The sequence below is a fragment of the Anopheles gambiae genome, chromosome 3 (assembly GCF_943734735.2).
Source record: "Anopheles gambiae chromosome 3, idAnoGambNW_F1_1, whole genome shotgun sequence".
In the NCBI taxonomy this organism is placed as follows: domain Eukaryota; kingdom Metazoa; phylum Arthropoda; class Insecta; order Diptera; family Culicidae; genus Anopheles; species Anopheles gambiae.
This window is the reverse complement of record NC_064602.1, coordinates 14,433,435-14,455,083: the sequence shown is the minus strand read 5'-3', so window position 1 is coordinate 14,455,083 and position 21,649 is coordinate 14,433,435. Positions and strand designations below refer to the sequence as shown.

Sequence of the window (21,649 nt, the reverse complement as noted above, 5' to 3'; positions counted from 1 at the left end):
CATTTCTTTAAACTGTCAAAAGGCGCTCGAGGTTCCCAAATAAATCGGTTTAACGAAACGTAAACATTGAAGTTGCTTTTCTGGCATTTTCTCCTTTTTGCATAAGAAATCCACAATTAAAGGTATTAATTTTCCACCCTTAACTTATTACTTTCCTTCTAAGAAAGCGTTATCTACTTGGTGTGACTTTATATTGTAGAAATATGCAAAGAAAGGGCGACGGAAAGCCGGCCGATCTGTTGGAACACTTCAAACCGGCACAGGAGGCAGACCTGGCGATACACGTGAAAAAGATAGAAGAAGTGAAGCAATGGCTAACAGCAGCGAAAAAACTACACCCCGCAACGCAAATCCTGCTCGTCACGGGCCCATCCGGCAGCGGCAAAAGCGTTTGCCTGAAAACGCTCGCCAAAGCGCTCGGCTACAGCATCCATGAGTGGACGACACCGGTCGATGTGGATCTGTACTACGACGATAAGTTCGATTTCGACCAGGATCGGGTGGAGAAGCAAGGCCGCCGGCCACAGAAGGCCCTGTTTGACGATTTCCTGTACAAAACGTCACGCTACTGCTCGCTGTTTGCCAGTGCGGCGGGCGAATCGTCGAAGCTGCTGCTGGTGAAGGATTTTCCCAATTCGATGCTCCGGTCGCCGGAAGAGTTTCACGATTCGCTGGACCGCTTCCGGGACAGCAGCACGGATCCGATCGTCTTCATCGCCACCGATACGGCCAGCAAATCGCTGGACGTGGCGTACAATCTGTTCCCGCCGGCCGTGCTGGAAAGCTTCCAGATACACCAGATCAAGTTCAATGCCGTGTCGGCAACGCTGCTAAAGAAGGCGATCAAGCGCATCGGCAGCGTTATGAAGGCGGATAAAGACATCGCCAAACAGTACCAAACCGTCCCATCCAAGCAGGTGGAGGAAGATATCATTGTTTCGTCGCAGGGAGACTTGCGGAACTGCTGTCTGAACTATTTGTTCACGTGCATGAAATCGGACGGTGGGCCCATGCCGAAGCGGTTGCGTCTTGATGGCAGCAGCGTCGGTGGTAAATCGGGTAAAGCTAGCAAAGCTACCACCAACAGGCATAAACAGCCGCTCGGATTGAATGAAAATTTAACAATTATGCACGCACTCGGACGCATCTTCCATCCAAAGTGTGAGTGAAAGTTAAACAGACGTGTTTGGAAAGCCGTTGCAATGTCGTGTTTTTCTTCCCCACAGTTGTGAAGCAAGACGGAGAGACGAGATTCGTACATTCGCCGGAAAGCATAACGGAATGTTTCCTAACGCAACCGACGAGCATCGTGTCGCTGCTGCACTCAAATTACGTGACCAGATGTACGGATATACAAAACGTGGCTGCTGCCTCCGATACGCTCACTGTAGTCGATGGCATTATGAACGAATTTAGAGTTAGTATTATTTTATTTTTATGCTTTATATTCGACCTTTTAACGCAAAAGCATCCTTTCTATATATTGCATAGAGTGACCAGCTCGCAATGTACGGTTTAACCATAGCCGTTCGTAGCATGATGGTGAACAACGAGCAAACCGCTCACGGATTTCAACCGATAAGAAAGAAAATTAAAGTACAGCTGCACGAAAGGTAATGATACTGGAGAGAGAGAGAGAGAAAAAATCAATTTCAAAACGTTTTCAACTCACAAATCATATTCATTTCTAGCACGAAATCCTACTCAGAGGAGCTAAAGAAGCTCGGCTTAATTGAACGACCGGTCCCGCCACGGTTGCTAGCCACGGAGTACAAGGGTTACGTATCAATGATTCGAAAACCTGTGCCAAACAAACCCTAAGGTTTTTGTAAACCAATTTCGTTGTAAATTATTAATAAATCGTAAATAAAAATATGAAATAATCTCATTTAAATGAAAATATTATCTGTGTGATTAAAAAAATCCCCTATGCATAAATTCTGCTTCAACAAGCCAAGCAACAAGATGGAATGAACTTGAAACCGATCAAAGTAGGCCCCGTTGTATACCGTTGCTACGGCAGTGCCATTATGGTCCGTCATTGCGGTAACCATGGCAACTAATCCGTTCTTAAATTTTGGCAATTCACACAATACGCTTTGTGTAGAGCAAGTGTCAGTTTTTCATCATCTATCGGACCATTTGGACGCAATCCAGTTCAGTTCCCAGATTAGCCGTTAAAATGTATCTGAAAGAGGTAAGAATGTTAAACAAGCCAAAATGTGTGTAGTTTAACTCGTGGATAATAACTTCACTTCTTTCGACAGATAATTATCAACGGGTTTAAAAGCTACAAGCTGCAAACTGTCGTTGAGCGTCTGGATCCCAAGCATAACGTAGTGGTGGGAAGGAATGGTTCGGGGAAAAGTAATTTCTTCAGCGGTAAGTAGTGCTTTATTTATGAAACCCCTACTTGGGTGTAATATTTCTTGTAAAGTAACATTTTCTAAACTGTTCCACCTTTTACCAGCAATCGAGTTTGTACTCAGCGATGAGTATAACAATTTGCGACCCGCACAGCGCGTCGGTCTGATTAACAAAGGCACGTCAAAGAACCGGTCCGATAGTGCGTATGTGGAGATTGTGTTTGACCATTCGTCAGCATCGGTGAGTAGAATTTTTCGAATGTCGTAATGTCAACGGCACCAAAGCGAGGACGATTGTCGTGAAGTGTGTCATCGCGTTGCTCCGTCAGCGTGGCCTACTAAGTTAGAGTGCGCTTCCAAGGGGCTTGATGCCTGTTATCTAGTGGTTGGTATTGCGTTTGGTTTTTAGTTCTGCAATTATGAGCAATTGTTTAGGAGAAATGATTAATTTCCTATAAAATGTTTCAATCCTTTCATTTTTTTTGAAAATTCAAAAAAAAAATTATTTTGGTGAATGTAAAAAAATGTTAATGTGAAATGCTTTTTAATTGAACTAACAGCCAACTATTGACCGTTCAAGTAAAAAGCATGCCAACTAAAAAATGGCTTACTATTGAATTACAGTGAACCCTCTCTTATTAGAGGCGACGGGACTGTCGAATAAGAGGGGTTTTCAAATTACAGAGGTTGAAAGTGAATGAAAGGTCCATTCAAACAAGAAAGAGACAGACATCTTCACAGAACATTTAGTATGCAGCCTTAACTGTTGCTATAGGAAACTGCGAACAGGATCGCCAATTTGAGCATACATCTTTCAATAACCATGGCAACACCATACACAAATAAGAGGGACACAGATTTCAGAGGTTTTCCAAATTAGAAAAAAACAAAAATGTACCGGAAATCAAGGGACTGTGCAAAATGTTCAAATAAGAGAGGTTTTTCAAATTGGAGAGGTGTCAAATAAGAGAGGGTTCACTGTACCACTATATCAGCTTATTTAACACATATAAAATCGCCTATGTATTGCAACAGGCTTTTGAGAAATGCGAAGTACCATGCATCCGAATAAGTGAATCCTTACTGGGGATGGTCCATAAGAGGCTTGAACCCATAACGGGCATGTTGTTAAATTGTGCAAGTTGTCGACTTTATCATGAGAGCGCCAACAATTTCCCGTTGCCTCTTAAATCCAAAGGGCAAATCAAGGAAAACTAGTTCAGAGCTTTTTTTTATTATTCAGAAGGAACGGCTTTGGCCGTATTAATAGTTCAGAGCTTATAACGGTCCTGAATCTGATTCTGAACCTACAACATCTTATACTGAGGTCTTGAAAATCTTAAACCTATAGCAGCCTTGGATTCCTGGAACTGATCCTGAATTTATTCCGGTCTTAGTGTTGAGTGTTCAGTCCTAGGTAATGATACTGAACCCCTAACGGTTCTGGAATAGAGTCCCAACCCATACCGGTCCTGAAACTGTTCCAGTACTTATACCGATACTGCCTCTGCTTATACCCCCTAATGCATCCTTGGTACATCATACGTACCACCACCAATATCCATCGTAAGCCTCGCAGTACCAAGCGAATCTTGTCCTGTAGCAAGTACTTCATAATTTGTGAATCGCACCTCACATGCATCCTTGATACATTATACGTACCACCATCAATATCCTTCACAAGCTTCGCAGTCACAACTGTCTGTATCGCTGCATCTACCATTCTGCTGACGAGTGCGCCAATAAGGTAGCATGCTTGCTGGATTGGTTCAACCATTTTCTCTCAGCTTTCTGCGGACACTCAACTGCATGTTACTGTTGCCTACTGATCAGCAGCATTTCCCAAATGAAACTACCCTCTGCCTTTCTGTTTTGTAGCAAACCACACCGTCGCCGGGAACGGAAACACGCATTCGACGGACCATTTCAGCCACCAAAGACCAGTACACGGTGAACGGGCGTAACGCAACGCGCAAAGAGATTGACGAGCTGCTCGACACTCTCGGCCTCTCGTCGTGCAATCCGTACTACATCGTGAAGCAGGGCAAGGTGAGCCAGCTCACCACGGCCCGGCCCCGCCAGCTGCTGCAGCTGCTGTACGATATCGGTGGCATACGCGTGTACGACGAGAAGCTGAAGGAGATCCTGAAACTGTGGCAGGACGCCGACAAAGGTCTGCAGCAGATACACGCCGAGCGCACTGCCCTGGCCAATCGGCTCGAGCTGCTCTCCTCCCAGCAGCGGGAGCAGCGGGCTTTCGAGCAGCTGGAAAAGAAGCATCGCGTACTGCAGTCTGTCGTGCTGGATAAAAAGCAGCAGTGTGTGCTGGCCGCCCTCGAGGCACACGGTCAGGCCGGGCAAGAGTGGAAGGAAAAGCAACGCGCGCTGTTGGAGCAGAAAACGGAAGCAGTGAACCGCTCGAAAGTGCTCAAACAGGCGCAGAAAGACAATGAATCGGAGCTGGCAAGCGCGGAAGCGCTAAAAGCGGACCAAGCGACGGAAGCGCTCCGCCTGGACCGACATAAGACGAGGGTGGACCTGAAGATGGATGACCTGCAGAAAGAGCTGAGACGGCTGCTCGGCTTGCAGAACAGTGAGCAGGAGCAGCTGGAGAAAGATAATGAGGAAATTGCGGAGCTTCAGGCAAAACTGCAAACCCTTTCCCGCGAGTGGGCAAAGGTGCAGGAACAGCGAGCTGCATTGGATTTCGACGTGCTGATGAAAAAGCAGCTGCGCAGCGAACGGTTAAACAAGCTGCGGCGCGGAGAGCAGTTCGCTACCCGCGAGGAGCGAGACCGATTCCTGCAGCAGGAGATTGCGTACGCCGGCAAACAGATTGAGAGCGACTCGAAAGCCTTAGCCGAGGCCAAGCGGGCACGGGAAACGCTGGCGAAGGAGCTGGCCAGTGAGAAGGCCAGCCACGAGCGAGATGAGGCAGAGTTAAGGGAGCTGACCGAGCAGGAGCAGCACTATGCGTCGCAGCTGGCCCAGATCAGCGAGCGGCTGCGCGAGGCTAAGGGTGTGCTGGACGATCTGCTTGCCAACGAAGCGGCCCAAACGCTGGAGCTGAACGATTGCAAAGCACTCATAGCCCGGCAGGAGCAAATGCTGCGCAAAAAGCTGGGTCCGGCAACGTACCAGGGCTGCAAATCGGTACGCACCGTGCTAGAAGCGCTGTGTGCGCAGGGCAACGATGACGGTAGGGCTGAGGTGGCGCAGGGTTACTGTGGCCGTGTGCTGGACTTGTTTCACTGCGACAAAACCATCTACCAGGCGGTGGAAACCGTCGCCGGCAACAAACTGTTCTACCACGTGGTGGAATCGGATCGGATCGCCAGCGAAATAATCGCCCTGTGCACCAGGCACAAGCTGCCGGGCGAGTACAACTTCATGCCGTTGAATCGTTTGCACGCGAGTAAGCAAAAGTACCCGCCGGACAGTGCCTCGGTGCGGCCGCTCATTTCCCTGCTAACGTACGACGGTTGCTACGAGCCCGTGTTTCGGCACATCTTTGGCAAAACGTTGCTGTGCGAGGAGCTGGAAACGGCGGCCCGGGTGGCCCAACAGTACGGGCTGTGCTGTGTGACGCACGAGGGGGACACGGTGCGCCCCGGCGTTCTGTCCGGCGGGTACCGTTCACCGACCGCTTCCACCATTCAGGCGCGTTTGCTTCTCTCCGACCTGGACGATAAAATGTCGCAGCTCGAAGATAGTCTCAAAACCACCGTGGAATCCATACCACCGGCCGCCAGGCTGATCAAAGGCTCGGAGCTGGAACACACCAACGAAGCGAGAAAGCTGGAACGGGCCAAACAGCACGTGGAAAGCGTACGGGAGCGGATTCGTGCCTTCCCGGAACGGTGCCGCAAGCTGGAGGCGAAACTGAGCGAAGCTGGGAGCAAAATCCGGGCGCTGGAAACGGAGCTGCAGCTGGTGCGCGCGAAGGTGGACGGTTTGCGGCGTGAGTTTGCGACCAAGTTCGACTGCGTGCTGTCGGAAGAGGATGTGCGGGTGATCGAGCAGCTGGACGCGGCAATACGAGAGATCGAGCGGCGGAAGCACGAAGCGTTCAATGCCCAGCTGCAGGCAGAGCAAGCGAAGGCAAAGATCGAGAATCGATTAAACACCGTACTGTTGCCGAGACGCGACGCGCTCGTCGCTTCCGGCGGTGGCGCTAGGTGCAGAGAGCTGAAGGAGCTGATACTGCAGTGTAAGCGGGAGCAGGATGCATTCACACTCAAAATCGACAATCTGCAGAAAAAGATGAAGGAAAATGAGCAACTGTAAGTTAGCTGGACCCGGGGGATTATATGTTGATAGGGATGAGTATTGAATCTATCTTCCTTTTCTGATTTCCTTTTTTTTCAGTATACTCAAAGCGACGGAAAGGCGTAACAAGCTTGCCGCCGAGCTGGATCGTTGGAGTGAAAAGTTGAAAACCACCGAGGAGGCCCTCAGCATCGGCGATCCGCAACAAATGCGACACGAGGCCCGGAAACGTGACTTGGAAAATGAAGCACGCCAGTACGCCGAGCAAATCGGGGCGCTCGGTGTTTTGCCCGCCATTGATCGGGCGTATCAAAGGATGGAACTGCCAACGGTACGGTGGGATATTGGAGCCGCTCCACGTTTCTTCACGTTCACGCTTCGTATTTGTTTGTTTGCTTTTTTACAGCTAATGAAGGAACTGGATCGCACCAGCAAGCAGTTGAAAAAGTTCGGCAGCGTCAATCAAGCGGCCACCGACGAATCCACCCGCCTGTCGCAAGAGCTGAGCTCGATCGATCGGAAGCTGCAGCAGCTGGAGCAGTCCCGGGCGCTGCACGATGCCAGCATACAGCAGCTGCGCGCCCAGCGCACCGACAGCTTGGAGCGAACGTTCGACAGCGTGAGGCGAAACTTTGGCGAGATTTTTAGCAAACTGGTACCGGCCGGTTGCGGCCAGCTAAGCCTACAGACAGCGGACCTCGACGAAGCCGCTGAGGGGGCCATCGAGCGGACGGACCACCCGGACGGCGGGGAGCCGGTGGATCGATACGTGGGACTGCGGCTGGAGGTTTCGTTCCGCGGCAACGGGGAGCTGATGCGCGAGATGAACGCCTTGTCGGGCGGGCAGAAAACGCTGGTGGCTATAGCGCTCATATTTGCGATTCAGCGCAACAAACCGGCCCCGTTCTATCTGTTCGACGAGATCGATCAGGCACTGGACGCCCAGCACCGTAAGGTGATTGCGGGCGAGATCGCTGCACTGAGCGCCAGCTCGCAGTTCATCACGATCACATTCCGGCGGGAGCTGCTGGAGCACGCGGCCAAGTACTTTGGTGTGCGGTACCGGAACAACATGAGCTTCATCGATCCGGTGACGAAGCAGCAGGCGTACGATTTCATTGTGGATGCAAAGATCCAAAGCTAACCGTTGTGCTGTGGCTAGCCGGGAAAGGCGAGTATGTAGTGGAATCGGTTTGTGAGATTAGTTAGCAAAATAATCGTTATTTGTTTTTTAATAACTGAATTTCATACGAATTAATCTTGCGGAAGGTCCGTCTGTTTGAGGAAGTCGCTCTGAAATATCTTGAACTTGAGGTAGCCTTGGGTGTGTGAGCACAAGTTTCACAGCCAAAAGATATTTGAAAGTTTCCGTTTCATTGCGAGAAACCTTATACGCCGCATGGGCTGTACCCACAGGTAGGACACAACGATCGTAAAAAATTTCTTTCATAGTTAACAACATGAACATAACAGTACCAAAATGCATTTTAATGGTTTTTTTTTAATTCATGTAGTTTTAAAATATAAATTGGTATGCAAACTTACATCAATATTCAACATCAAATTAAAACACGATTCAAAATTTAATTATAACGTTTTCACGTCACCTTTTGAATTCATGTTGTCAATTAATGGATAAACTTGTCATTCGTTCTGTACGGCGTGTGATTTTGCATGCTTGTAAAAACGCCATTCTTCAATCGGTTGGAATTCTGATTCCACATTCATGCCTGTCCACACGTTATACATGTTGTGGAACCGGTGCCCATCGTATGGTGTCATCGGTCGGTACTCTTCGGACAGACCAAGCACTTTGGCCACCCGAGCCATATGGTGGTACACATTCTGAAATACAAATGCCAATCGAAAGGCTCGTGGATTCAGGCGCTGTGGATGAGGTTCTAGCGTTAGATCGAACACACCCTTAGAAAGCTGCTGAGCAATGAGCAAAAGTAGATCCGCTTCGAATATGCGGATGGCGCCACACTGTCTCAAGCGGTACAGGGTAAGTACCGTGCACATGAACGCGGGTGGCACGGTATTGAACTGTTCCACGTCAAGCAAATCGTCGGAACAAACCCAGCGCCATAGTTGCAGTTTACGGTCGAGCAACGAGGCCTGTACCCTTTCATCCTTTGAAATCAACTCAATTAACGGGGGTGGTGTAATGGCAGTAGGGAACGTGGCCGGAACTGTGACGACCGAGTGTGACTCATGCTGGTTGCGCTTTATGGCCAGCGTTACATGCTGCCGTTCTTCCTTGTGATGATAGAGCAGTATACCTGCCATGCGTGCAATGATCGGTTCGATGATTTCATAATAATTTCCAATCTCGGACGACCGATAATCAAAGAATAAGATGGTACAGGTATACGGCCTATCGGTCAGAATATTGTAGGTGACGTAATGTTCGTCCTCCAGTAAGTAAGCGAAAGGATCACCGTCGTTCTGCTGCGAATCCTTCACTGGTTCATTCTGAAAGAAAAGGTGGATTGTTTTAAACCAATAAACAATAAACGTAAACGTGTGATCGCTCATACGTACCACCTGATAGAAGGCAACACTTTGCCGAAACCACTCGTAAGCCTCGGGCGGTACTTGTCTGTTCCAGTACACCCGCCCCAGTATCGAGTGTACCGTATCGTCATCCAGCTTTCCGTTTCGCAGCGGCAACTGTCGCACATATTCGGCCAATCGATAAAACTTTTGATTGTTTGGGCCAAACTCGCTTAGAAAGGGTACCAGCTCGTCGTATTTGAAGAAACTGTTACCAGCCAACGTTGCCCATATGGCCATCTGAGGCCTCTGCAAACCAAGCGTGCATAGTAGCACCTGCTTGCAGTAGGCCTTCGTAACCAACTTGTTCACATCGATATGGTTCGCGTGCCACAGCTGCCACCTGCCCTCGAAAATGAGGAAATCGGTGTCGTGCGTAACGATCGCCAGTGCCTTAAACTTGGTGGCGTAAATCGCCAACGCTTGATCACATTTCAAGTCCTTGGAGACAATAAACTTGCCGTGCCGTTTGGCCATGTTCTTCAACTTGATGCACGTGTTGTATGGTATCGTCTGTTCGAACTTGTCTGCAGCCTCTTTCAACGACGGCTCTGCATCGATTCCGTCGAGGATGGTGATCATCCGATCGTACTTTTCATTCTGGCTAGCGATCCATTTTTCAAACTTATTTGGATCCAGTGTTCCGTCATCACAAAATACCAGTTCAGCACCAGCATCAGTGAGGCGTTTGAAAAACGTATCTACCATATGTTCCACTACCCAAAACTGACTGCCGCACAGTAGGCTACGTTTGTCGGTACTAAATATAGGGTGCAACGCCTTCATGTCGATTACCAATAAGGGGTTTTCGGTGAATTTCTTCGCTTCGCTGGAAAGTAAGTGAATGAAATGTGATTCTTGGTTCTTCAGCGAGGTTATTCTTCGTCTCTCGCCCCACGATGATTACTCACAGAATTTCACGCTCCATGTTCACAGTGTAAAATCCGCCATTCTTTTCCATGAACGTATGTAGATGACGAATACCCATTTTCGTGGACCGGGTTACGACGAAATGCTTGAATGCGACTGAGCACTTGTTAAGTTGGACTTTGATCTTATTGGCAGTAGTGCAAACAACCAGCGTATTGTATGGTTAAGAACAGAATTAATTTATTTCAGATAGAAACTTATAACCGCAGTGAATCATATGTTACTATGATGAAAGTTATTCGTTATGCAAAATATCGGCCTACTATAAACACATAACTAGTGTTGGCCGTTCCGGTCCGAACCTAGTAAAAAAGTTCCGTTCTTTATGTAGGCCGTTCTGCTCCGATCCTTTATACAACATCGTTCCGTTCCGTTCATTCCGTTCTTTCCGTTCATTCCGTTCTTTCCGTTCATTCCGTTCCGTTCATTCCGTTCTTTCCGTTCATTCCGTTCCGTTCAATTCGTTCTTTCCGTTCACTCCGTTCCGTTCCGGTCTTTGCCGCTTCAATATTGTTAGCAAGGTGCTATCGTTCGTGCGTTCCGTTCTTTGAAATACCGGCTTTGTCCGGCTGTTGCTTGCTGCGTGCAAGATAACTGTTCACTTTTTCTCGCACACAGTTTGTGTTGCCTGTGCACTCTCCCATGCTCACAGGAATATTCATCGCACTTCGTCGCGTATCGTTTATAAAAATCGTGATAAGCGAAGCCAAAAATGGTGTTGCAGTTGGTATTATGGTGCAATTTGTAACATCTATTATACTTTTTGTTATAATTTAGCTTGTCTTAACTAGACAAATAACTATTATAAAATTAAAATCTGTACTCATATGGTAGAACGGGTTGGAAAAGATGTATTATAATATGTGAGTAAGAACAACGAAAAAAAAATGTATTTATTTTTTATGCCACGATATCCACTTGATCCTGGCACTCGGCATGATTCCAATATTTGGCCATTCCATTCGAAGCATTCTGTTCCATTCGACAACCGTTTGAGTGCCGTGATCTTGTAAACGATTTATGTGAAAAAAACTATTTGTTTTAAATAGTAAGTGAAATTCAAATAATTAGTCAATCTCGTGATACAATCTTCAACTCGTACCACTCTATAAGATCGGCATGGGTAAAAGCCTCGAATAGATCGTGCCCCCATACGCTGGGATGATTATCCTGCTGTGGGCACTTAATAAGTTACTGACAGCCAAGCTTATTAGTGGTACAGAAAGGCTTTGATGCTTTATATTAGCACAGCTGGTACAGCTTACTGGGCATAGGTTGAACCCATCTAGATTTGGTGTCAGATATGATTTCAGATTGAAGAAACGCCTTTTCATGTCCTGTAACAAGTAATAAAATCACCCCCCCCCCCCCCCCCCCTCCCTGGATGACAGTTTGGCTTCTAAGCTCTGGGTCGGTTCTTTTGCACCCCAGGCTCACGTTCCGTTCTTTTTGAAAAATGAACTAGTTCCGTTCCGTTCCTTTTTTTTAACGAAATTCCCAACACTACACATAACAGATCTGTTTATTAAGCCTGTGTTCCATGCAACTTCTGCCGATATCGAAAGACTGACAAAAGGCACTAGAGTACTGAATGTACTGGACAAAAGTGCTGATGAAAAATGATTTTTTGATAAATATTTAGTTTAAACGTTATGTTTACTTTGGTCTCCAATGGCAATGTGAACCCAAGCTAATCGGAATGCGTGACCGCAGAGAAATCCATACATTTACCAGCGGTACGGAGTTAAACCCAAAATGACGCAGATTGGTTTCAGGAGATCGCGAGCGTGATCTCGATTACTTTGTGTTTAAGTTATGTGTTGAAGTTGTGGTGGTGCTGATGCGGTGGTGGCATAAAACAAAACAATTCAACTTTCGTTGTAGGGAGTACTAAACTGAGCCTAATTCAAATCGGTGGTTTTGAAAAGGAGAGAGGAATTTTGATTAATTGCTGATAAATAAAATCCAACCTACAGCATACTATTCTCACTCTGTCTAGATTGTATGCTTAGTTTGTCGCTTTGGACTTATTCGTTTGTGGGTAAAGATGGCTTCTTAACTCGGAATCCCCTTCAAACTTCCTAATTTTCACACGGCAAGTTTTAACGACTCAAAATCACTACAAATTTCGATCATCAACAACAATTTGCAAGTTTGTTTACTGGTTTGCCTTAAACGTATGGGAAATTAATCTTTAAACTAAAACATAAACAACCGCAACCACATTGTGCGCGATTGCAAACACGCGCATTGAACATTGCTGGTTTGCTCTAGTCTGTTTAGTTACGTCCATTGGGCATTGTAGGGGTCTTAATCCAATCCATATTTCAGAGCTCTTTTGGACGGTTGCTTGCACCATTCATTATGCATTCTTGCCTCTGGTAGCAGAGTTGAGGTGCTTTGTGTCTGCAGACCTTTTTTAAAGCTCATATTTTTACAAGGTCCATGTCCATGCAAAGACCTTCTGTCTTAAGCTGTAGCTGACCGGACTGATTCACACTTATAGTCATTCTTCTCAAGTAAACGTAAATCGCTAGACATGTAGCACAAAGACAAACAGATGGATTATGAGTGGGAAACATAACTCTTTGAGCCAGCATGGAAAGAGTTAGTCACACGATGATGATACACAACCTACACCCCGCTGCAAAAACCGTGCAGATGCTCAGAGAGAGAGAGAGAGAGAGAGAGAGATGTGCAGAGAGAGAAAGAGAGAGAGATGTGCAGAGAGAGAGAGAGAGAGAGAGAGAGAGATGTGCAGAGAGAGAGAGAGAGAGAGCAAATCCCTCCAAAGCACCCTTACGACCCATGCCATCAACGTGAAAGTACATGCCAACGGCAAAGATCCACCAATACACAGCAAGCCACAAGAGTCCTACTCTAGGAATGTTACATAGTTCATTCGTTAGCCCTGAAAAACTCAAATATGATCCTAAGAAGGCTCCCGGATAGGGATACTAGGATATCTTCCCAGTTTCTCGACTGCATCCAACAAAGAGGGTCGTGTAGCCTCCTATTACGTGCAAAAACGAAGAAGATGATCTATGTCGTGACATGTAACGCCGCAGTCACATGCTTTCGTGTCGACCTGTTCTATATGCTGGAGATGTGCGCCCAATGCGAAAAGATTAGACCTAAGTGGAAATCAAATAAGGACCCTAAGGCAGTAAGGCATACGGGATTGCGGCAAGCTCCACTGCATAGAGCAGGGATCTCCAAACTACGGTCCTCGGGAGCCTATTATGCGGCTCTTGGTGGCTTTGTTAAGGTCAAAAGAAATAGTTGATTATTGTGACTATTTTTAAACAAAATGTAATTGTTGCTATTCAAGCATAAATATTGGAAAGCTGTAGAAGTTTTGTATATCATGTTAGTATTTTCCTATAAAGACGAAATTTAAACGTTCGCATTAGTAACAGGCAACGGAAAGATGGCCCTCAACACTGAAACAGCGAACTGAAAAGTTTGGAGATCCCTTACATAAAGCATGAGCATGGTAATTTAAAGTATGTTTCGGTACATGTGTTGTATACATACCCTGCTCTGTTGGTGTTGGTTAGTTGGATATCCATGCTTTTCCACAAAAATGCTGGGAATTGTCGTTCAGCGAATATTATCGAGGATAGTCTTAATTGCCGCCCTCGACGAGGTATCTACACTTAAAATGGAACTGTAGGACCCTGGTAAACTGGCGTTAGATATAATTGGAAAAAGTACTATAGTGCACCTGTAATGAAAGAAAATCATGATAGAACTTCATGATTTTGAATTTAAACCCTGTCTCTTGCAGAGTTCCAAAGTTCGTACATCACTGCACATGTTGTGGGTCGACTTCATGCTACCCAGTACGATTCCAAGACAGCGATACTGAATCTTCTCAAGTCAAAATAAGTGCGACTTAGCTGCCCAATGGAAGCACAACCATACTCCAAAACGGACAGTATCGTTGTCTATTAATTCGCTTTATCACTATCGTTGTATCGGTATCGGTATCACTATAAGAATTCTAGTAAAATTCGTACGCTGTATTCCTATGCTGAATTCCTACGCTTCTTCCTACACTATTCCTACGCTGCACATTTACCACTGAGTATGGTTTGTCGACAGAAACTGGAACTGTATCCTGGTTCCAGACCCGGACCAGGTTCAATAATCGTTACGAATCCGAAACGGTCCAGGTCCCATTATTCCATAAAATGAATGAAATCGGGAGCTATATCTGAATAGGTGGTTCATGATCGGATCAAGGACTGGTATGGGCTCATGATCAGTCCCAAGACCGGTATGGTTTCATAATAGGTTCCAGGGCAGGTATGAGGTCATGATTGGTTCCAGGACCGGTATAGGGTCATAATAAGTTCTTGGTTCCTCTTCTTCTATTTGGCGTAACGTCCTACGCGGACATGCCGGCCTATACAGGCTTTTGAGACTTAATTCATTACCACGCAGCCGGATAGTCAATCCTTGCTACGGGGGGACGGTCCATTCTAGGCTTGAACCCATGACCGGCATGTTATTGAGCCCCTTGGACCGGTATGGCCAGTATTGGTTCCTGGTCCGGTGTGGGTTCAGTAACGATTCCTCGGCCGTTATGGATTCAGTATCAGGTCCAGGAGCGGCATTAGGTCATTTGAACCAGAACAGGTAATGTAATGTTGGCAGGACCAGTATTGGTTTGGTGTTAGGTCTGTTAGGGGGTCGTTAGAAGTACCTCATTGTAATTAGGTTTCGAGGTCATTAATTTCGGAGTATTCTTTATAGGAAAGGGGATCTTTGAAATTTTGTTGCACAGTCCTGCAACCTGACCAAATTAACTTAAATGCAAACTTAGCTATAGTTCATACTCTATTTCCGAATCCTTCCTACGGATGTTTTCACTAATTGGTTCGTTGAATTTCTAGTCTGAATATCGGTATGGTTCGTCGACCTGCAGAACCAGTTACTGGATCGAAACATGAACTGAATCGTTTCCAATACCAGACAGATTCACGTTCACAGTTTCAAGAGAGAACAAATGTCTGTTTAACGTTTACGCATCAATGTATGTTTTTACCGTTTGAAAATCACGAACAATCTTTAAAAGTATATTCTCTTCAGTTATCCCAAAGTTAGGTTTAAACCCAAATAAGAAAAAAATTAAACATAAAAATAAATTTTAAGGTGTCAAAACATGCTTTTTAGAAGATTTTTATTCTAGTTTTTCGCAACTACACTAGAACGTGTGATTCATTCAGTCGATACGTTATGTGCTATTTGCATTCTTGTAAAAACGCCAGTCGCCGATCGATTGGAACTCTGATTCCATTTTCAAGCTTGTCCACACGTTATACATATTGTGGAACCGGTGCCCATCGTATGGTATCTTCGGGCGGTACTCTTCGGACAGACCAAGCACTTTGGCCACCCGAGCCATATGGTGGTACACATTCTGAAATACAAATGCCAATCGAAAGGCTCGTGGATTCAAGCGCTGTGGATACGGTTCCAGCGTTAGATCGAACACACCCTTAGAAAGCTGCTGAGCAATGAGCAAAAGTAGATCCGCTTCGAATATGCGGATGGCGCCACACTGTCTCAAGCGGTACAGGGTAAGTACCGTGCACATGAACGCGGGTGGCACGGTATTGAACTCTTCCACGTCAAGCAAATCGTCGGAACAAATCCAGCGCCATAGTTGCAGTTTACGCTCGAGCAACGAGGCCTGTACACTTTCATCCTTTGAAATCAACTCAATTAACGGGGGTGGTGTGATGACAGTAGGGAACGTGGCTGGAACTGTGACGACCGAGTGTGACGCATGATGATTGCGCTTTATGGCCAGCGTTACATGCTGCCGTTCGTCCTTGTGATGATAGAGCAGTATACCTGCCATGCGTGCAATGATTGGTTCGATAATTTCATAGAAATTTCCAATCTCGGACGACCGATAATCAAAGAATAAGATGGTACAGGTATACGGCCTATCGGTCAGAATATTGTAGGTGACGTAATGTTCGTCCTCCAGTAAGTGAGCGAAAGGATCACCGTCGTTCTGCTGCGAAACCTTCACTGGTTCATTCTGAAAGAAAGGGTGGATTGTAATAAACCAATAAACAATAATCGTAAACGTGTGATCGCTCATACGTACCACCTGATAGAAGGCAACACTTTGCCGAAACCACTCGTAAGCCTCGGGCGGTACTTGTCTGTTCCAGTACACCCGCCCCAGTATCGAGTGTACCGTATCGTCATCCAGCTTTCCGTTTCGCAGCGGCAACTGTCGCACATATTCGGCCAATCGATACAACTTTTGATTGTTTGGGCCAAACTCGCTTAGAAAGGGTACCAGCTCGTCGTATTTGAAGAAACTGTTCCCAGCTAACGTTGCCCATATGGCCATCTGACGCCACTGCAAACGAAGCGTGCGTAGTAGCTCCTGCTTGCAGTAGGCCTTCGTAATCAACTTGTTCACATCGATATGGTTCGCGTGCCACAGCTGCCACCTGCCCTCGAAAATGAGGAAATCAGTGTCGTGCGTAACAACCGCCAGTGCCTTAAACTTGGTGGCGTAAATCGCCAACGCTTGATCACATTTCAAGTCCTTGGAGACAATAAACTTGCCGTGCCGTTTGGCCACGTTCTTCAACTTGATGCACGTGTTGTATGGTATCGTCTGTTCGAACTTGTCTGCAGCCTCCTTCAACGACGGCTCTGCATCGATTCCGTCGAGGATGCTGATCATCCGATCGTACTTTTCATTCTGGTTAGCGATCCATTTATCGTTCATTTTGAGTGTTCCGTCGTAATAAAATACCAGTTCAGCACCAGCATCAGTGAGGCGTTTGAAAAACGTATCAACCATATGTTCCACTACCGAAAACTGACTGCCGCACAGTAGGCTACGTTTGTCGGTACTAAATATAGCGTGCAACGCCTTCATGTCGATTACCAATAAAGGGTTTTCGGTGAATTTCTTCGCTTTTCTGGAACGTAAGTGAAATAAATTTTGTTAATGAACATGTCCTCAATTATGTCTTAGCAGCGAGGTTATTCTTTGTTTCTCGCCCCATGGTGATTACTCACAGAATTTCATGCTCCATGTTCACAGTGTAAAAGCCGCCATTCTTTTCCATAAACGTGTGCAGGTGACGTATACCCATTTTTGCTTTGCACTAGGAGCTTCACTTGCACACTTGCTAAGTTGGAGTTGATCTGCTTAGTTAAGTCCGTATTCAACTTCTGCCGGTCTGCCGATAATACCGGAAAAATGTTACAGTGCTGAGTGGAAGAGAAAAAAAAAGTGCATTGCGATTGTAAGACCGTTAGTATGGCGAACGATAGAGTTGACGAAAAATGTATTATTGGTAACCATTTAGTTGGATTTATGAACTGGATATACATAGTATGGGACTAGGCTGACCGGGATGCGTCACCACGTTGTGATTAATCGAAATTCATACATGTTGCAGTGGTACGGGGCTGAAACGAAATCAGCCCACAAGAGTGATCTCGATTGCGTTTACGTTATAAAGTGCAGATAAGGGGGTTTCACAAAACTAAACAGTACCAACTTACGCTGCTGGATATTGAAGGGGCGTTAAGGCCCCAAGCGGTCGGAGAAAGGGATGAGGAAGGAATGTTTGCCAAACTTGCAATAATTTACTTGCGTCCGAGAGGGAAGTAGATTTCAGAATCTCCTGCACAATGCCGCACAACTCAAAGTTACTGCAACTTTTGAACATCAACAACAACTTGCAAGCTTGATTACTGGATTTCCGCGCATAGGGAAAAGCAATCTTTAGATTAAAATATAAACAGTTGTAGTCTTGCCAGCTACGTTCACATCCGAAACTTCGTTATACACCACTGCTGGACGGCAGCTACTAAACTGTTAGTAATACATACAGTCTGTACCCGAATTTACGCGTTTCTTGACTTGTTGGTCTAATGTTGTTGCGAGCAACATTGTTGGTCGGAAACATATCGCTGAGGCGGCGCTCTGAATTAAATGGTAATGTTTGGTATTTGACAGGTTCAATTTGACATCTACCGCCAAGGTGTGTTTATTAAGGAGGTGAATTGTTAGCGCGTTTTCCGGGCGCCATCATTGAGTATTGTTATGTCAAATCGCATACAATTTTCTATACCCCCCTCCAGCCCTCCCCGATTTTAATACCGGAGCCCCCAGTATTGTTATGTCAAGTCGTGAAATGTCAATTTGCTCTGAAGCACTTCACCTCCTAATATCCATACACCTTGATCTACCGCCTCGAACATGTCACATTTCAGAGCGTTTCTTCTTCTTTGAAATGGCAAACAAAAACATATTACGATAGTTAATCAACCAAAATAATACTACTTTCATCGAAAATAATTGTAAATGTATCAGCAGTTTTGTGATATTGCTGCACCAGCCTATTGAAATCTGGTACAGTAACCTATGTTACCGATGTGTAATAGAGCGCCGCCTAATTGCCATGCCTTCCCTGTTCTGTCATTTTAGCAGGTGAGTGAAAGAAGCCCAAAAGGAGAAAAGGGAAAACATTGCTCACGCAGAGCACATTCCTGCCGTTCGGGAGTTGTGAATTTTGCCGTAAAGAATTGGCCACTTTGCCTATCTCTTGCCCCGTTTGTTACCCTTCCACTCATCCGCAACACAACCATGATAGAGAACCTCTCCAAAAAGCGTATGGTGTTTGGAATCAGCTGCCTCATACTGTAAGTTTGTTTACCTTCACGGAGCCTCGTATCCGATTTACCCAAGCGTATATTTCGTCATACACGCAAGCACGCACGACGGCGGATCGATTCGTAACCACCAAATCCATCCTCGCGCTTTCCCTTCGTTTGCCCAACCCCAAAACCCGCTAGACTAACGATAGTTGTGCTGATCATCGAATCCAAATGGATGAAGGCGGGCTCCCGTCGGCAGGAGTTTGTGATCGAGAATAATTCCACCTGCTGGCAGCGCGAAACGTACGAGGTGATCAAGGACTGCCATCCGTGCACCGCGTTCGAGATCGCGAGCAAATCCCAGGGCGTCTGCGTCCACACCCACAACAAGGAGGTGCTGAAGTGTATCGGCGGAGAAATCGTCACGCGAAGGTAAGGACTGGTAAGAACGTGCGGAAAGAAGGAAGCAGTAAACATGTCCCTTTGTTCTTCCAATCCCTTTGTGCAGCTGTGATCGGGTCGCGTGGCTAGACGAGCGGCACTACTGGTCGTTTCAAATTTCGCTAACCATCATCGGCACACTTTCCGCAGCCGTTTCCTTTCTGCGGCAAAAAACACTAAACCGACGGACTATGCTGAAGATCCAGCGGGAGCTAGGTGCATAGGAGTTCGCGTACGTACCCCCGCTTCCACCACACGACTTTGACGATGAAGCTTTACCTTAAGTACTATCGACTGCTACCCAGCACGGAGGGTGGGTGTGTGACCGGTGCGCAGCACTCCGTCCGAGCTTTGGACGTTCCGCTCGAAAGCTACATCGTGCTGGTGCTGTACCGCTACCTAGAACTTAACCCCACGGACGTTGTGGTACACTTTGTGCAATGCAAAGCGACCACCAATGTTCTACGCATTGTGCTTCCTACCTCGAGTGTGGAAGCGTCGGCGTTTTTCACCGACGCCGCACCGCTGCCGGACGATCCGGCTCTGTTCTGTCAGCTTCCCTCGATCGCTATCGAGCGGATCAATACGATTGTGTCCGGACTGTGTGGCGTTTGTCGGCGACTAACCAAGCAGCACGTGGCGGCTACGAAAAGTTCCGCCGAATTGCTTGGTTTCAAGGGAAATACGCTCGTGGCACCGGCGGACGCTTCCCTGTGGACGAAGTTCTGCGAGCTTGATATGGTGCGGTGTGTGGAGGAGGTGCTCAAGCTCGGTGTCAACGATAGCCAGCTTCCGGCGGAAATAGGACAGCTGGAAAGCCATCTTGTGCAGCCACTGAAATCGCACAACATTTACAAACTGATCAATCTTGTGAATAATGTGCGCATCTCGTCCGAAGAGGAGCACCGCAAGCTGGCCAGCGCTGAGCAGCAGTTTGACTTTCACGCCAACCACAAGTTTGCGGAGGGGTACGAAAAAACGCTGGCCGATTTAATGTTGTACATCTGCTTTGAATTGATTGAGCGTCGGCTTACGAACGCTTTGCTGCGTGCGAAGGTGCCTAACCTTTCGGGATGGATGGAGCGCGTTGCTAAGCACGACGAAGGGCGGCTCCATCAAGTGTGCAATGAAGTGCTGCCGACGGCACAAAACTGTTCCTTACTGACTGCATTCGCGGGCTGTGATGCGCTGGTGCTGGAAATACCACAAGAATTCAGCCTGTACAAATCCGACACCAAGAAGCTGAACCTGAAGGGCGACCAAGTGCTGACAACGAACCAGGCCGAGGTGTTGGACATTCTGTGCAAAGTCGACCGGATCCCCACCGACATCGGTAGCGCGGTGAACGATTGGGCGACGAACCGGTTCGAGTGGGACACGGTACCGGTTGAGGCGAGACCGGAGGGCGGCAAGCTGCCACCCGCTCGCATACTGCGCAAGCGCCATCAGCTGGAAAGCTTAGTCAACGAGGTAATGCGGCTGGCCACCGATGGTGCGATTATCGTGGACTTTTGCTCCGGCACGGGACACCTCGGTATACTGCTTGCTCATCTGCTGCCTCGCTGCACCGTCTATCTGCTGGAGAACAAGGAGGAATCGCAGCAGCGGGCGATGGAGCGTGTGGAACGGCTTGCCCTTCGCAATGTGGTGTTTTTCCAGTGCAATTTGGACTACTTTACCGCCCGGTTCGATATCGGCGTCTCGCTGCACGCGTGTGGTGTCGCGACCGATATCGTGCTGGAGAAGTGCTTCGCCCACCGGGCACACTTTGTTAGCTGTCCGTGCTGTTACGGCAAGCTGTACAATATCGAGCATGTGACGTACCCGAGGAGTCGCCTGTTTCGGGAGTCAGAGTTGGCGCTGAAAGAGTACTTCTGCGTTGCGCACTGTGCGGACCAGACGCACGATCTGGCCAGCGACAGGACGAATGTGGCGAAAGCGCACCAGGGTTTCTACTGCATGGACGTGATCGACCGGGACCGGGCGCTACGTGCCGAAGAGCTCGGGTACAAGGTGTTGCGCAAGCGACTGAAGGATGAAAGCTGTACGCCCAAAAATCGGCTCCTGGTTGGGATCTATGGTGAGGGGGATATGAGATGAAATGCACTTAAGGAGCAGGGTAAAAGACGACTTTGATAAAGCAATGTACGGTGAACGATGGTTCAATAAAGCTGAAGAAATGTAGCTAGAAAATCTATAATAATGACTATATACAGAAGAATAGACGGAAAATTCATAACATCAGTGTATTGATGTTACTGAAATTGTTGTATTTGAGAAATAATGTAGCATCCTGAACTGGCACTTCTGGGCCCCACACCTTCGCCGTTGTCCTGCCGATGATGTCGATGTCATCCGTGAAGCCAAGAAATTGGAGAGACCGGTAGAGGGTCGTGCCACGGATGTCGCAGTCTAGCCCCGCGTACTTCGAATGA

At 47.1% G+C, this 21,649-nt stretch overlaps 6 protein-coding genes across 10 annotated transcripts; 4 read left to right on the top strand and 2 right to left on the bottom strand.

Annotated features, from left to right (window-relative positions):
• LOC1275519 (cell cycle checkpoint protein RAD17) lies at nucleotides 1–1,894 on the top strand. The gene is made up of 5 exons (XM_061659680.1): nucleotides 1–122; nucleotides 200–1,161; nucleotides 1,227–1,417; nucleotides 1,492–1,613; nucleotides 1,692–1,894. Exons 2-5 carry the CDS (start codon nucleotides 204–206, stop codon nucleotides 1,819–1,821), a joined length of 1,401 nt encoding a protein of 466 aa, XP_061515664.1. The 5' UTR covers nucleotides 1–122; nucleotides 200–203; the 3' UTR covers nucleotides 1,822–1,894.
• A 125-nt stretch (nucleotides 1,895–2,019) lies between these two features.
• Nucleotides 2,020–8,120, top strand: LOC3291777 (structural maintenance of chromosomes protein 3). The gene is made up of 6 exons (XM_557814.3): nucleotides 2,020–2,197; nucleotides 2,268–2,382; nucleotides 2,471–2,607; nucleotides 4,245–6,649; nucleotides 6,735–6,966; nucleotides 7,042–8,120. Exons 1-6 carry the CDS (start codon nucleotides 2,183–2,185, stop codon nucleotides 7,777–7,779), a joined length of 3,642 nt encoding a protein of 1,213 aa, XP_557814.3. The 5' UTR covers nucleotides 2,020–2,182; the 3' UTR covers nucleotides 7,780–8,120.
• LOC133393303 (uncharacterized) lies at nucleotides 8,121–11,489 on the bottom strand. Its single transcript, XM_061657733.1, has 3 exons — nucleotides 10,103–11,489; nucleotides 9,180–10,020; nucleotides 8,121–9,110 (listed from the first exon to the last, which is right to left on the bottom strand). The coding sequence occupies exons 1-3, from the start codon at nucleotides 10,177–10,179 to the stop codon at nucleotides 8,280–8,282; spliced, it is 1,749 nt and encodes a 582-aa protein (XP_061513717.1). The 5' UTR covers nucleotides 10,180–11,489; the 3' UTR covers nucleotides 8,121–8,279.
• A 3,785-nt stretch (nucleotides 11,490–15,274) lies between these two features.
• On the bottom strand, nucleotides 15,275–18,132 carry LOC1275518 (uncharacterized). 5 transcript variants are annotated; one of them, XM_061657736.1, is made up of 4 exons: nucleotides 18,006–18,132; nucleotides 17,184–17,378; nucleotides 16,249–17,083; nucleotides 15,275–16,179 (listed from the first exon to the last, which is right to left on the bottom strand). In XM_061657736.1, the coding sequence occupies exons 2-4, from the start codon at nucleotides 17,258–17,260 to the stop codon at nucleotides 15,364–15,366; spliced, it is 1,728 nt and encodes a 575-aa protein (XP_061513720.1). In that variant the 5' UTR covers nucleotides 17,261–17,378; nucleotides 18,006–18,132; the 3' UTR covers nucleotides 15,275–15,363. The 5 variants fall into 5 exon arrangements, with proteins under 5 accessions (XP_061513720.1, XP_061513719.1, XP_061513718.1 ...); XM_061657735.1 differs by having other exon boundaries at nucleotides 17,764–18,111; XM_061657734.1 differs by having other exon boundaries at nucleotides 17,754–18,062.
• Nucleotides 18,133–18,603: 471 nt separating this feature from the next.
• LOC1275517 (protein JTB) lies at nucleotides 18,604–20,072 on the top strand. Its single transcript, XM_061657742.1, has 3 exons — nucleotides 18,604–18,818; nucleotides 18,972–19,205; nucleotides 19,282–20,072. Exons 1-3 carry the CDS (start codon nucleotides 18,763–18,765, stop codon nucleotides 19,436–19,438), a joined length of 447 nt encoding a protein of 148 aa, XP_061513726.1. The 5' UTR covers nucleotides 18,604–18,762; the 3' UTR covers nucleotides 19,439–20,072.
• On the top strand, nucleotides 19,482–21,411 carry LOC4578126 (glutathione S-transferase C-terminal domain-containing protein homolog). Its single transcript, XM_001237593.3, has one exon. It carries the CDS (start codon nucleotides 19,482–19,484, stop codon nucleotides 21,312–21,314), a length of 1,833 nt encoding a protein of 610 aa, XP_001237594.2. The 3' UTR covers nucleotides 21,315–21,411.
• The last annotated feature ends 238 nt before the right edge of the window (nucleotides 21,412–21,649 follow it).

Excerpts from the sequence above, each read along its gene's own strand:
- LOC1275519 (XM_061659680.1), top strand. The coding sequence starts at position 204 with ATGCAAAGAAAGGGCGACGGAAAGCCGGCCGATCTGTTGGAACACTTC. Across the intron at positions 1,418-1,491 it reads GCATTATGAACGAATTTAGA|AGTGACCAGCTCGCAATGTA; the intron begins GTTAGTATTATT and ends TATATTGCATAG. Across the intron at positions 1,614-1,691 it reads AAAGTACAGCTGCACGAAAG|CACGAAATCCTACTCAGAGG; the intron begins GTAATGATACTG and ends ATTCATTTCTAG.
- LOC3291777 (XM_557814.3), top strand. Across the intron at positions 2,383-2,470 it reads GAAAAGTAATTTCTTCAGCG|CAATCGAGTTTGTACTCAGC; the intron begins GTAAGTAGTGCT and ends ACCTTTTACCAG. Across the intron at positions 6,967-7,041 it reads AAAGGATGGAACTGCCAACG|CTAATGAAGGAACTGGATCG; the intron begins GTACGGTGGGAT and ends GCTTTTTTACAG.
- LOC133393303 (XM_061657733.1), bottom strand. The coding sequence starts at position 10,179 with ATGGGTATTCGTCATCTACATACGTTCATGGAAAAGAATGGCGGATTT. Across the intron at positions 10,021-10,102 it reads AACATGGAGCGTGAAATTCT|CGAAGCGAAGAAATTCACCG; the intron begins GTGAGTAATCAT and ends CTTACTTTCCAG. Across the intron at positions 9,111-9,179 it reads GTGTTGCCTTCTATCAGGTG|AATGAACCAGTGAAGGATTC; the intron begins GTACGTATGAGC and ends CTTTTCTTTCAG.
- LOC1275518 (XM_061657736.1), bottom strand. The coding sequence starts at position 17,260 with ATGGGTATACGTCACCTGCACACGTTTATGGAAAAGAATGGCGGCTTT. Across the intron at positions 17,084-17,183 it reads AACATGGAGCATGAAATTCT|AAAAGCGAAGAAATTCACCG; the intron begins GTGAGTAATCAC and ends CTTACGTTCCAG. Across the intron at positions 16,180-16,248 it reads GTGTTGCCTTCTATCAGGTG|AATGAACCAGTGAAGGTTTC; the intron begins GTACGTATGAGC and ends CCTTTCTTTCAG.
- LOC1275517 (XM_061657742.1), top strand. The coding sequence starts at position 18,763 with ATGATAGAGAACCTCTCCAAAAAGCGTATGGTGTTTGGAATCAGCTGC. Across the intron at positions 18,819-18,971 it reads GGAATCAGCTGCCTCATACT|ACTAACGATAGTTGTGCTGA; the intron begins GTAAGTTTGTTT and ends AAAACCCGCTAG. Across the intron at positions 19,206-19,281 it reads GGAGAAATCGTCACGCGAAG|CTGTGATCGGGTCGCGTGGC; the intron begins GTAAGGACTGGT and ends CCCTTTGTGCAG.
- LOC4578126 (XM_001237593.3), top strand. The coding sequence starts at position 19,482 with ATGAAGCTTTACCTTAAGTACTATCGACTGCTACCCAGCACGGAGGGT.